The sequence below is a fragment of the Rana temporaria genome, chromosome 3 (assembly GCF_905171775.1).
Source record: "Rana temporaria chromosome 3, aRanTem1.1, whole genome shotgun sequence".
Lineage (NCBI taxonomy): Eukaryota > Metazoa > Chordata > Amphibia > Anura > Ranidae > Rana > Rana temporaria.
The window spans coordinates 422,697,781-422,710,543 of NC_053491.1; the positions used below are offsets into that span (position 1 = coordinate 422,697,781).

The 12,763-nt window shown below is 45.4% G+C and overlaps 1 protein-coding gene across 1 annotated transcript; it reads left to right on the forward strand.

The window, feature by feature from the left end:
* Positions 1–2,000: 2,000 nt before the first annotated feature.
* LOC120933155 (protein phosphatase 1 regulatory subunit 3C-like) lies at positions 2,001–11,322 on the forward strand. The gene is made up of 2 exons (XM_040346186.1): positions 2,001–2,226; positions 9,852–11,322. Exon 2 carries the CDS (start codon positions 9,876–9,878, stop codon positions 10,548–10,550), a length of 675 nt encoding a protein of 224 aa, XP_040202120.1. The 5' UTR covers positions 2,001–2,226; positions 9,852–9,875; the 3' UTR covers positions 10,551–11,322.
* The last annotated feature ends 1,441 nt before the right edge of the window (positions 11,323–12,763 follow it).

Below are 12,763 nucleotides of genomic sequence, written 5' to 3' on the forward strand. Positions count from 1 at the left end.
CTAGGGCGCGCGCCTGCGGCACCGCCTGCGACCCGGCGGGCGCGATGTCCGCCGGGCACCCGCGATTGCCGGTGATCATGGCAGGAGTGTGGATCTGTGTGTGTAAACAGAACAGAGGAACACACATCGGTCTCCTGCGCTTGTGAGTCCCCTCCCCCCTACAGTTAGAACACACTTTAGGGAACATATTAACCCCTTCATTGCCCCCTAGTGTTAAACCCTTAACTGCCAGTCACATTTACACAGTAATCAGTGCAGTTTTATAGCACTAATCGCTGTATAAATGTGAATTGTCCCAAAAACGTGTCAAAAGTGTCCGATGTGTCCGCCGCAATGTCACGGTCACAATAAAAATTGCAGATCGCCGCCATTACTAGTAAAAATATAATAATAAATAAAAATGCCAGAAATCTATCCCCTATTTTGTAGACGCTAGAACTTTTGCGTAAATCAATCAATATACGCTTATTGAGATTTTTTTTACCAAAAATATGTAGAAGAATACCTATCGGCCTAAACTGAGGAAAAATGTTTTATTTATTTTTTTAAAAATGTGGTATTTATTAAATCAAAAATGAAAAAATATTGGGGCAGATTCACGTACATCAGCGCATATTTCCGCCGGGCGTAGCGTATCTAAGATACACTACGCCGCCGTAACTTATTTTTTTCGAATCCTCAAAGAATGCGCGCCGTAAGTTACGGCGGCGTAGTGTATCTTTGGCAGCTTAAGGGCGCACAATTCAAATCGATGTGATGGGGGCGTGTTTTATGTAAAAATACGTTGTGACCCGACGTAAACAACGTTTTTTTAACAGGGCATGCGTCGTCCGTGGGGGTATCCCAGTGCGCATGCTCGAAATTTAACCGGAACAAGCCAATGCTTACGACGGTGACGTCATTCTATGCAAATCCCTATTCGCGAACGACTTACGCAAACGACGTAAAAAATTCTAATTTCGACGCGGGAACGACGGCCATACTTAACATTGAGTACGCCACCATATAGCAGGGGTAACTATACGCCGGAAAAAGCCGAACGCAAACGACGTAAAAAAATGCGCCGGCCAGACGTACGTTTGTGGATCGCGGTATCTAGCTAATTTGCATACTCAACGCGGAATTCGACGGAAATGCCACCTAGCGGGCGGCGGAAAAATGCACCTACGACCTGACGGCGTACTAAGACGCACGCCTGTCGGATCGATCCCAGATGCAGTCGTATCTAGTTTTGTAGAAACAAGAATACAACGCGGGAACTTTGAAATTACGCAGCTTATCAATAGATACGCCGGCGTAATTCTTCTGTGGATCTGGCCCATTGTGTTTTTTTTTTAAATTGTTGCTATTCTTTTGTTTATTGCACAAAAAATAAAAACCGCAGAGATGATCAAATACCACCAAACGAAAGCACTATTTGTGGGGGGACATAAAGATTTCATTTGGGTACAGTGTTGCATGACCGCGCAATTCTCATTCAAAGTGCAACAGCGCTGAAAACTAAAAACTGGTCTGGGCAGGAAGGGGGTGAAAATGCCCTGTATGGAAGGGGTTAAAGGAGAATTGTACAAAAACTTTTTTTTTACCACGAATATTCCTTTATTTTGGCTTTCGGAATTTACAAATGCAGCAATTTAGAAACCAGATGAAAGGTTTAGGGCTGGAAAACACTTTTCGATAGATAAAAAGTGCATTTTATATACATCTCTATAGATCAGACCACAGCGAGGGACAAATGAGGAGGGCAGAGGGACCAAATCAGGGACAGTTGGAAGCCATGATGCACTGTAACTCTATTACTGTCGCTCTGTGTATTCCATGGCTCTCTATCTCTGCAGGGCACCCCCCCCCCCCGGAGGACACGTGACTCCCCCTGTGATGACGTCCTCTCGCCGTCTGATCTCTGATTGCACTCAGGTGGACAGTTGCATGGTCTGTAGGAGATCCGTCTGACCCCGCCCCTCCGTAGCTGGTTGGCTCCCCTATAATTAGAGTGCTCTGTGATTGGCTTGTCCCGGTCTGATCACATGATAGTAAGAGAGGCTATAGCGGTGCTCCGGTGTGTTGGCGGTCAGTGGGCGCAGGACGCCGGTGGGGGAACAAAGAGGGCGTGTTTCACTTTCATTGCAGGACCCCCCAAATTACCATCTACATCTCCCCCGGTGTTCCTCACACGCCACTCATTACACCCATCGGGGTCCGAGAACTCCGAGCCTCTTCATTTCGGTGAGTGTTGTCTGTAATTCGGGGAGATGGATCCCATCCATTGTATGATACTGGTATAGATGTGTGTGGGACGCTCAGCCCCCCCCCCCCTGTACAGAGCGACATGACGTCTCCATTTATATTTTGGGGGGTAATATCTGTTTGCAGAGCAAATTCATTCGATAAAGTAGTGGATGATTATTTTATCAACTTTTAATAATAAAAAAATCATCAAAAGTACAAATTCAGCTGTAATATTGGCACCACGCTTCCTGGTGAGAATGAGGTTCCTGAAGCTCCCATCCCCGGGTGGTGTGCAGCACACTGCTGGCTGATCTCAGGCACTCTGTAAGCACATCACTGTATACAATCAGAGGGCTTGAGTTCCCCTGGTAACCTTGGCATAGAGGGTGGGGTATATGGCGGTGGGGTATATGCATGGGGTATATGGCGGTGGCGCAGCAGGTTTTATTGGACGGCGCTGGGTTCTCCGGACATGCGAGTGTTTGAGGACAACCAGTAGTACAGATAAGAGGAGGAAGCAAAATCAAATGTGAAGCTTTTCTTTAAATTGGAGGCAGTCCCAAAGGTTTTTTTTGTTTTTAAAAGCTTTATTTAAAACTTCACATATATACATAGTCACATTTCAAGAAAAAAATATTTACAAAGATTTGTACAATGCCGTTTTACGTACTTTTCCATATCGTTTTGACTTGAATCCTGGATGGTTCTGCAGGGACTGGCTGAGATTCACTCTCTGGGCAGGCTAGTTGTACAAGTTGATCCATTGATCTGCTTCAGTGAACCAGCCTATCAGTTTTTTTGTATTTTTTTTTGCGTGTGATTGGCAGTGATTGTGTTCTGCCGGCAGGAAAGGCTGCCTAGTGGTAGAACATTCTAGTGCTGTGTGAGGAATTTCCCCATCAATACTGACTGATTTGGTGTGGGGGGGAGGGGAACATGTGTCTCTATCCTTCTACCTGTGATGTTAGGAAAGAAAGTTGTATAATCTCTGGCTTGCCTTGGCCAATGGTACGGCTCTCTCCTTGTGACCTGTCTGCAGATTCCTGTAGTGATGATTGGACCGCGCAATATTCTTACTGATTGCATGGAAGCTGAACGCAATGACACTTAAAGGGGTTGTAAACTTGTTTTATCTTCATGTGTCCTGTGCATGAAGGTGAAAACACCTGGCAGTTACGCCCCCCCGTTTTACAAGCCTGAGCCCCAAATTTGCCTCGGCGGGGGCGTGCTATTCCCCTCTCCATGGGGGCCCCCGGCTCTTGATTAAATAGATAGCAGTGCAGACATTGGCTCCTATTAGGGGTGCAATGGATCAAAAAACTCACGAATCTTCGGATCAGGAGTCACGGATCGGATCCGCAAAAAGACAAATCTTGTTACACCCCCCAGAGTTTTAGATTAAAAACGGAGCTTATGTGCTTAAAATACAGTGTTTGGAAATCCGACGGACTGTTTATTGCTAATGTGACAGAACACCTCTGATTTTCACATTAAATTTAACATTTAAACAGTCTGTCGGATTTACAAATGCTGTATTTAAGGGTATAAGCTCAGTTTTGTGATGAAAATAACTGCATCTAAAACTCTTGTTGGGTGTAATGAAAGATGTCCACTTGCCCCCCATGTCCTCCCATTACAGATGCAGCTGTTAGGGGGCCTCTCCACAAATACCTCTGGCCCCTTATCTCCCTCTGTCCTGCCATTTTCAGATTTAACGTTACAATCATGCTTACTAGGGGTGCAACGGATCTCCTACCTGCAGGAGCTCACAGATGCTGTCTCCACTCTCCACATGTCTGCAGTGAGTGTGCTGTGCGGGGAGGTGTGTCACGCTATGCATTGGGCTCTGGCAAGATGGCCGCCGCTCCGGAGCTAGGCCGAAGCCGGGGACTTTTCTTGCGGCCGAGGCTCCGGAGCGCTCTGCGGATCGTGTGGTGTGCCGATCCGAACGGGGTGGCCCGTTCGGATCGGTGATGATCCGTTGCACCCCTAGCTCCTACTGTTGTCAATCAAATCAATGACTCAGGGCTGAGTCATGCATTCGGGGACTGGATGCCGAATTAATGACTCGGGAGAGTGCCAGTAAGGTAGCCCCCCGAGAGAGTGCTTCTCCTAGGGGGTTAACTGATGTGGGGAGGAGCTGCAGAGGGACCCCAGAAGTCAGTGTTCAGGGCCACTCTGTGCAAAACAAACAGCACCGTATGGCATGTTTTAAAAAATAAAATAAAGCCTTACAACCCCTTTTTTAGTGGTTTTAAGGGCACAACCTTTTTACCTTTATGCAATACTTTCCTGTATCCCCCCCCCCCCCCCCCCGATCCAGTGATGTCCACGAGAGCCTTACCTCTCTGAGGACTCGCATTCCTGATTGGCTTTTGGCAGCAGTGGGAGCTATTGGCTCCTGCTGCTGTCAATCAGTCTGTGAGCCCGGGGATGGAGTGGGCAGGACCAAATTGCGGCTCTGTGAATGGATATAGCTGTTTAGGAGGATGGCTGCACAGCAAGCTGCTTGCTGTGGGGGGTGCCCAGCAGGAGGAAGGAGCCAGGAGCGCCAAAGAGGGACCCGAGAAGAAGAGGGCTGCTCTGTACAAAACCACTGCACAGAGCAGGTAAAAGTAACTAACATGTTTAATAAAAAAAAAAGCGAACAGACTTATTCACTTTAAAGTGTCACTAAACCCAGAACCTGCATTTGATATATATGGTCTCCCACAGTACACCAAACATGGAAATGCAATTTTAGTTTATCTCATCAGCAGTATTTTGCCGTCTTGTGACTTTTATCAGTTCCTAGTAAACCTTGTAGGAGGAGTTTTCATACTGCACTGATCCTCTGTCTGGACAGTGCTGATTGGCCCTGTGCTAATCACATGCAACCTCCCAAGAAGAAAAATCTATCAATACATGCCATACTGAGCATGTGCAGCCTGTCCCCAGGCTCTATAAATACCTGGTTAGGTTTTAGAGACAGTGGAAGAGGAAGGTCAGAGACCGAATCAAATGGCCTTTATACACAATGTAAAGGATTAACCTTTTAGGTTCCAACTTATTTTTACTGTTGTGGGTTTAGTAACACTTTAATAAGTTCTTCCTTGTGGTGGGGATGTGCCTAGACTGCAGGGGTTAACTGCTTTTATGTGTAAGAGGAGTAGAAAAATCAGTTTTGCTCATCTGGTTCTCTGATCCTAGACTGTGTGCTGACCGCCTGCTGCTGCCTCCTTTTCCCTGTGTGATCTTTAAGGTTTTCTGACCTCATTAAAGCAGGGGTTCACCCTAGAATAAAAATTTTTTTTTTTTTTTATTTTATTCTATCATAAAATTCGGCATCGTAGCGCGAGCTACAGTATGCCGGTCTTACATTTTTTTTATCCCCGTACTCACTGTTTAATCCGACCTAGACGATTCCGTCTGCCCACGGGGAATGGGCGTTCCAATCCAGACGGAAAGTGATTGACGGCCGGCTCTGGCGCGTCACGCTTCTCCGGAAATAGCCGAAATAGGCTTGGCTCTTCACGGCGCCTGCGCATAGCCTGTGTGCAGGCGCCGTGAAGAGCCGAGACCTACTCCGGCTGTCTTCGGGGAGCGTGACGTGCCAGAGTCGGCCGTCAATCACCCTCCCTCTTGCTAGGAACGCCCATTCCCCGCGGCAGACGGAATCGTCTATGTACGATTAAACAGTGAGTACGGGGTTAAAAAATGTAAGACCGGCATACTGTAGCTCGCGCTACGATGCCGAATTGTATGCTGAAATGTTGTTCAGCAGGGTGAACCACCGCTTTAAGGCCAATGAAAGGTCCTTAGCCTTGCATAGGACGTGAGGATGCCAAGGGATACTACACATCAGGGGGAGCAGAGGATCTGGTGTATAAAACTGATTTTGGCCTATATTTGCACCGATTGCTTTTTAGAAATGTATGCCAGGTGGTTATGTAGCAATATACAGTGGAACCTTGGATTACAAGCATAATCTGTTCCAGGAGAATGCTCATAATTCAAAGCACTCGCATATCAAAGCGAGTTTCCCCATAGAGGTAAACGAAAATAATTTGTTCTGCATGGACTTCAATGGCATGCAATACCGCATGTGGCCAGAGATCAGGGGCGCAGGAAGGCCTCTGAAATACTTGTTCAGCTCTAGTGAACCCGGAAAGGCTAGAGAACAGAGCATTTTCGCACTGCTCCGGGGGCCCCCCCCCCACACCTCTGGCCAAATGCGGTACTGCACACCGCTGTGGCTTGAATCCAGCTCGTATTGCGAGACAACACTCGCAAACAGTCAGGATTTAAAAAAAAATATGCTTGTATTTAGAAGCGCTCGTTAACTATATTACTCGCAATCTGAGGTTTCACTGTATCTCCTCTTCACAGCTTGTTTAATGTAAATGTTGTGTCTATTGCATGAGGTTGTGGTGCAGCCCATTCCAAGGTCAGCGGGTGGTACCACCCACCGAAGGTGACAGGAGGGCATGTGCTGCGGCATGTATACAACGCTGCTTTTTCAGCTTAACCACTTCCTTACTGGGCACTTGAACCCCCTTCCTGCCCAGACCAATTTTCAGCTTTCAGCGCTGACTCATTTTAAATGACAATTGCGCAGTCATACAACGCTGTACCCAAATTTATATTTTTATAATTTTTTATTTTTTCCCCCCACAAATAAAGGATTCTTTTGGTGGTATTTGATCAACTCTGCGGTTTATTTTTTGCGCTTTAAACAAAAAAGGAAAATTTTGAAAACAATTTTTTTTTTTTACTTTTTGTTATAATATATTGGTTTGCACAAGTTATAGTGCCTACCAAGTAGGGGATAGATTTTTTATTTTGTCAGGCCTGCGATATTGCCGCAGACATATCGGACACTATTTTGAGACCATTCACATTTATACAGCGAACCGTGCTATAAATATGCACTGATTACTGTATAAATGTGACTGGCAGGGAAAGGGGTCAACTCTAGGGGCAAGGAAGGGGTTAAATGTATTCCCTGTGAGTGATTATTACTGTGGGGGGAGGTGACCGATCGGTATTCCTATGTACAAGGGACACGGCATCAGTCCCCTCTCTCCCTGACAGGACATAGAGCTCTGTGTTTACACAGAGCTCTGTCACTGCCGATTGCGGACATTGCGGTATTTATTTGTTTTTAAAATAACAAACATACCATACTTGCCTCCACTGTGCAGTTTTTGCACAGTGGCCCTGATCCTCGTCTTCTGGTGTCCCTCGGTGTCTGTCTCTGCTCCTCCCCCACAACAGCTCTCCCAAGGGGGCTGGCTTGCGGGTGTGCTCCCGTGATACAGTTGGCAGCCATAGCAACCAACTGTATCACTCGGTGTCATTGATTTGATTGACAGCAGCGGGAGCCAATGGCTGCACTGCTATCTCCAATAAAGAGCTGCCTCAAGCTGGGGGAAACCATTGTGGGATCGCGCCCAGAGTTTTGTGGTTTAGGCAAGTAAAACGGGGGTGATTTGAGAGTGCAAGGTGTTTTTTCACCTTAATGCGTAGGATGCATTGAGGTGAAAAAACACAAAGCTTTATACATATACGAATGCAGCGCTGCATGGAGCGATCATTAAGTGACTGTTGGGAATATAAAATGTCTGTCTTGTGGAGAAGCTGGTTTCTTTCTCTTCTCTGCCTTAGCCGCTGACCACTCTTTTTTGTTTAAAAAGTGACCCAAGCCTGAAATTTCAGGTGTGCTGATCTCTTGGATCTCCACTGCACTCTGTGGTTCCTTCAGCTGCCCTCTATGTCAGTGTTTCTCAACTCAGTCCTCAAGGCGCCCCAACAGGTCATGTTTTCAGGATTTCCCTCAGATGAAACGGCTGTGGTAAAGCAGTGAAACTGATCAAATCACCTGTGCAAAATAATGGAAAGCCTAAAAACCTGACCGGTTGGGGCGCCTTGAGGACTGGAGTTGAGAAACACTGCTCTACGTCCTTCTGTAGTTATATAGGATCAGCGGAGAGGGATTCATGGAGTGCAGAAAAGATCAGTACACCGGGCTTTGTCAGTTACTGCAGAGACATCAGGGGAGGGAGGATTGCTCAGTCATCGGAGTAGGTTGGTGATGTGGGGTAGTAAGAGATGAGCATTTAGGTCTTTTTAGGGACAACTGTTCTAAGATGGACTTTTACAAGTTTCCCTACAGTGGAAGTAAACCCTCCTATCATTTTCAGCCAAGGAAGCTGCCATCTTCAACTGCCACGATGCTGCACGTGTGATCCGTTATGACACCGGCCTTTGGGTGATTTGAGAGCACAACCAATGTGACAATTGCATTCCTGGCACATTTCTTTTAAGGGCCCTTTCACACGTACAGACCGTATGTCTGCATTTTCATCCGTCCGTTTGCGGATGAAAACGGGACATACATGGGTCCCTATGTGATTACGGGTGTCAGCGGATGAACATCCGCTGACACTCGTAATTTGTCCGCCTCTGCAAAGATCCGCATTTGCAGATGGAAGAAATCCTATTTTTCTGCCGGATCGGATGAACAAGGACATACGGTCCGTGTTCGTCCAATTCCCCCATAGGGGAGAGCGGAGGAAACACAGGGCGGTCCCTGCACAGTGTGCGGCGACCCCCCTATCAGCTGCCAGCTCAGCGGGGATTTTACAGAGGATCCCCGCTGAGCTTTGTGGACACACGGATCATTACTGATCCGTTCCGTGTGAAAGGGCCCTAACTGTTAAATCGATGGGTTTACTTCCACTTTAACCTCCCTGGCTGTATGATTATGTCTGGAATTTTGTACCAAAGGCGGTACAATTATTTTGCATGGAAACTAAGCGTTTTATACTGTAGGCCTGCAATTCTTAAGAATAACTCACTTAAATCTGTCCAAACAAGAGTCTAGTAGACGTAACGGGTATGATAAAGTTTGAAACACCAAATAATAAATTATAATATAATAAACTATTAATAATTATAACAAATAATGTTATTATAATAAAAATATTCAATAATGTAATCAAATCAAACACTGAAATTTGCTCAGCTGCAGAATTGTCGCTGTAATTTTATTTTTTTATGACGAATTTCCCCACAAATCGCTATCGCACAATTCTGCAAGTGATTCTAATTTATTATCGCTGTTTTCTAGCTGCTCTAAAATCACTTTTGACATAAAGGGACACTTTTTGGTTGCTATGGACAATCTACAGTTTGCAGGCAGAAAGAACCGTTTTTATTATATAAAAGTACATGTAGGGCACTGGGCAGACCACTAGGGACAAAGGGGTGTGTATTTTTTACATGCAGTATACTGTGTTTATTTACTTTTTTGAATTTGGCACTGTTCTCCGCCCCTGTGCGTCGTAACGTCGCAGGGAACAGAGATCAAAGGCACTGTGTGAATCGAGCGAGGACGCCGCTCGCTCACATGGCTGGGATGTATCGCAGGATCCAGGGACAGGTAAGTAACTTGTGCCTGTGGATGTTGCGAGGCGATCCCGAGTCTCGGGGATACCGCTTTTGGTATTGAAATCTTACCCCGAGACAGACTCGGTAATACAGCCATGGTGGTTAAACAATGGGAGATGTATTTAGATGTAGCTATGGGGAATGCATTTGACAGTTCAAACTAATGCTTCGTTACTTTGTTTTTCTCTTAGGCCAATTTCACTTCTGTATGCACCATGCCTGGCGATTTCTCCATGTGTCTGTGTCTCAGTCCACCTCCTCCACTACAGTTGCGTCGTCCATCTACAGGAACACTTCGACCATGCCTGGCTTCATTTCCTCGTCCCCCTGACACCCGTAAAAAGGGTGTAGTCTTTGCTGATGCCCTTGGACTAGCTCTTACTACTGTTCGCCATTTCTCACGCTCGTTCTTTGATGAGGATCCCCTGGTACTTGCATTGGCTTCCTTGCGAGTCTTGCGTCCTTTCTCCACCTCATCGTACACACTGGACTTTCAGCCTCCTGCTCATGACTATACTGGCTTCCAAGCTAAGCTCAACAAGCAGCAGGTATGCCTGGAGCAGTGTGCGGTCCAAGGGGCTGCGGTGGCAGGCACTATAAAAGTTCGTAACCTTGGCTATGAGAAACGGGTCACTCTAAGAGTGAGCTATGACCACTGGCAAAGCCACTATGACCTTCTGTGCTCTTATCTCCGTGATCCGTATGGTGGACGGGAGACTGATATGTTTTCTTTCAGGCTTCCGCTGGCACCAGGCGCTCAACATGCGGAGTTCTGTATCTCCTTCTGGTGCCAGGGCAAGGAATACTGGGACAACAATGAAGGTGAAAACTATGCAGTACACAAGGAGACCCAACATGGCAAAAACCTTCTTCAAAGGGTGTATTGGTGAAATGGGCCAGATTGGTATTTAGAACTATGAAGGTGCTGGTCCACTGAACAATAGTAATGCATTATGTGTCCCCCTTTTGTGGATCAAGAGGGGAAACTCCATTCTTTCAGCTGTAAGGATAGACTAGATGGAATGCTTATTTACTGACAGGCAATGTGATTGTCATAGGCTTCTACTCTTAAGACTTGGCCACTTGATGACAAGCCAGTTAACTGAATGAGGGCCTACTCTCCCAAAAGAACAGATTTATTTATAAATGTCTTCACACAAGATTTTTCACAACTTTCACTCAGGATTCACTTTTTTCCCATTTGGGGAAATGTGTGAATAAAAGTTATAAACCTCTAAGTTATATTGTATAAGCTGTTCATTAGCCTATGTGCATCTTACAATGACCATGTGGACCTGTTGCCTTTTCACAGTGAATGTAGATATTTGTGGCTTGGTCACTATTTATTAAAGCCACAGAATGCCTCCTTTCTCTGCATGTGATGGGTTTGGATTCACTCACTTTTATTTTTTTATATATTATTAAATGGGTGTAAAAAACACATGGTTGTCTAACCTGATCAGTAACACAACTTGTGCTAAAGCTCACTTCACCACTCCCTAGTGTTGAATAGTTGCAATTTTCACTCGATAAGCTGTAAATGATCACCTTTTTTCTTCTGTATTTTTAACTATCTACCTTCTGGGTTGGGATTGCATATTGGCACAGTCTATTTTTTATCTCTAGTTTTATGGCATTCAATAAACATTCTCAAATTTTGCACTTTAGTGTCTTATTTGTTTTATTTATATTTTCCCTTTTTAAAACAAAACTGAGGTGTGTTTTGATTTAACTACTTAAGCCCCGGACCATATTGCCGGTCAAAGACCAGAGCACTTTTTGCGATTCGGCACTGCGTCGCTTTAACTGACAATTGTGCGGTCGTGAGACGTGGCTCCCAAACAAAATTGGCTTTTTTTTTCCATAAATAGAGCTTTCCTTTGGTATTTGATCACCTCTGCGTTTTTTAGTTTTTGCGCTATAAACAAATAGAGCGACAATTTTGAAAAAAAATTATATTTTTTACTTATTACAATAATAAATATCCCCCAAAAATATCTAAACATTTTTTTTTCCTCAGTTTAGGCCAGTGTTTCTCAATTCCAGTCCTCAGGCCCCCCCAACAGGTCAGGTTTTCAGGATTTCCATTATTTTGCACAGGTGATTTGATCAGTTTCACTGCCTTAATAATCACCACAGCCTTTTCATCTGAGGGAAATCCTGAAAACCTGACCTGTTGGGGGGGCCTGAGGACTGGAATTGAGAAACACTGGTTTAGGCTGATACGTATTCTACATATTTTTTTGTAAAAAAAAATCGCAATAAGTGTTTATTGATTGGTTTGCACAAAAGTTATAGCGTTTACAAAATAGGGGGTAGTTTTAGGGCATTTTTATTTAATTTTTTATTTTTTTACTAGTAATGGCCGCAATTGTGTGTTTTTTTTTTTTTTATTATTTTTTTTTTTTTTTTCGGTACTGCAACATTATGGCGGACACTTGACACATTTTTGGGACCATTGGCATTTTTATAGCGATCAGTGCTATAAAAATGCATTGATTACTAAAAAAATGCCACTGGCAGGGAAGGGGTTAACACTAGGCGCTGGGGAAGGAGTAAAGTATGTTCCCTGGGTGTGTTCTAACTGTAGGGGGGAGGGTGTGGACTCGCTAGGGGAAACGACTGATCGCTGTTCATACATTGTATGAACAGATGGTCAGGCATTTCTCCCCCTGACAGGACCGGAGGCTGTGTAAACGCACAGCTCCCGGTTCTCGCTCTGTAACGAGCGATCGCTGCCACTGGGCATGCGCGCTCGAGTCGCGAGCGGGGGCGCGCGCCCCTATTGGCTGCTGGGAGAGATGACGTAGATCTACGTGCTCTCGCCCAGCAGAGCCGACCTGCCGCCGTAAAACTGCGGCGGCTGGTCGGCAAGCAGTTTAAAGGACTTGCCTATACATTTACCTGGTTTAGGCAAATGGGGGAGAACCAATGGCCATAGGATTTTCATAGTAAGCTTATCTGCTTCCCCATAGAGAACAATGGGTGGTCTGATTGGGTCCACCTGAAACGTACAGGCAAACCTGTTCGGTCCACTGGTGTGAAAGGAGGGGGGAGGGGCTTACACTTCACCAGTGATCAATTGTAAAACTGAGATCAATAT

What these genes read in the sequence shown, in the direction of transcription:
- LOC120933155 (XM_040346186.1), top strand. Translation starts at nt 9,876, where the DNA reads ATGCCTGGCGATTTCTCCATGTGTCTGTGTCTCAGTCCACCTCCTCCA.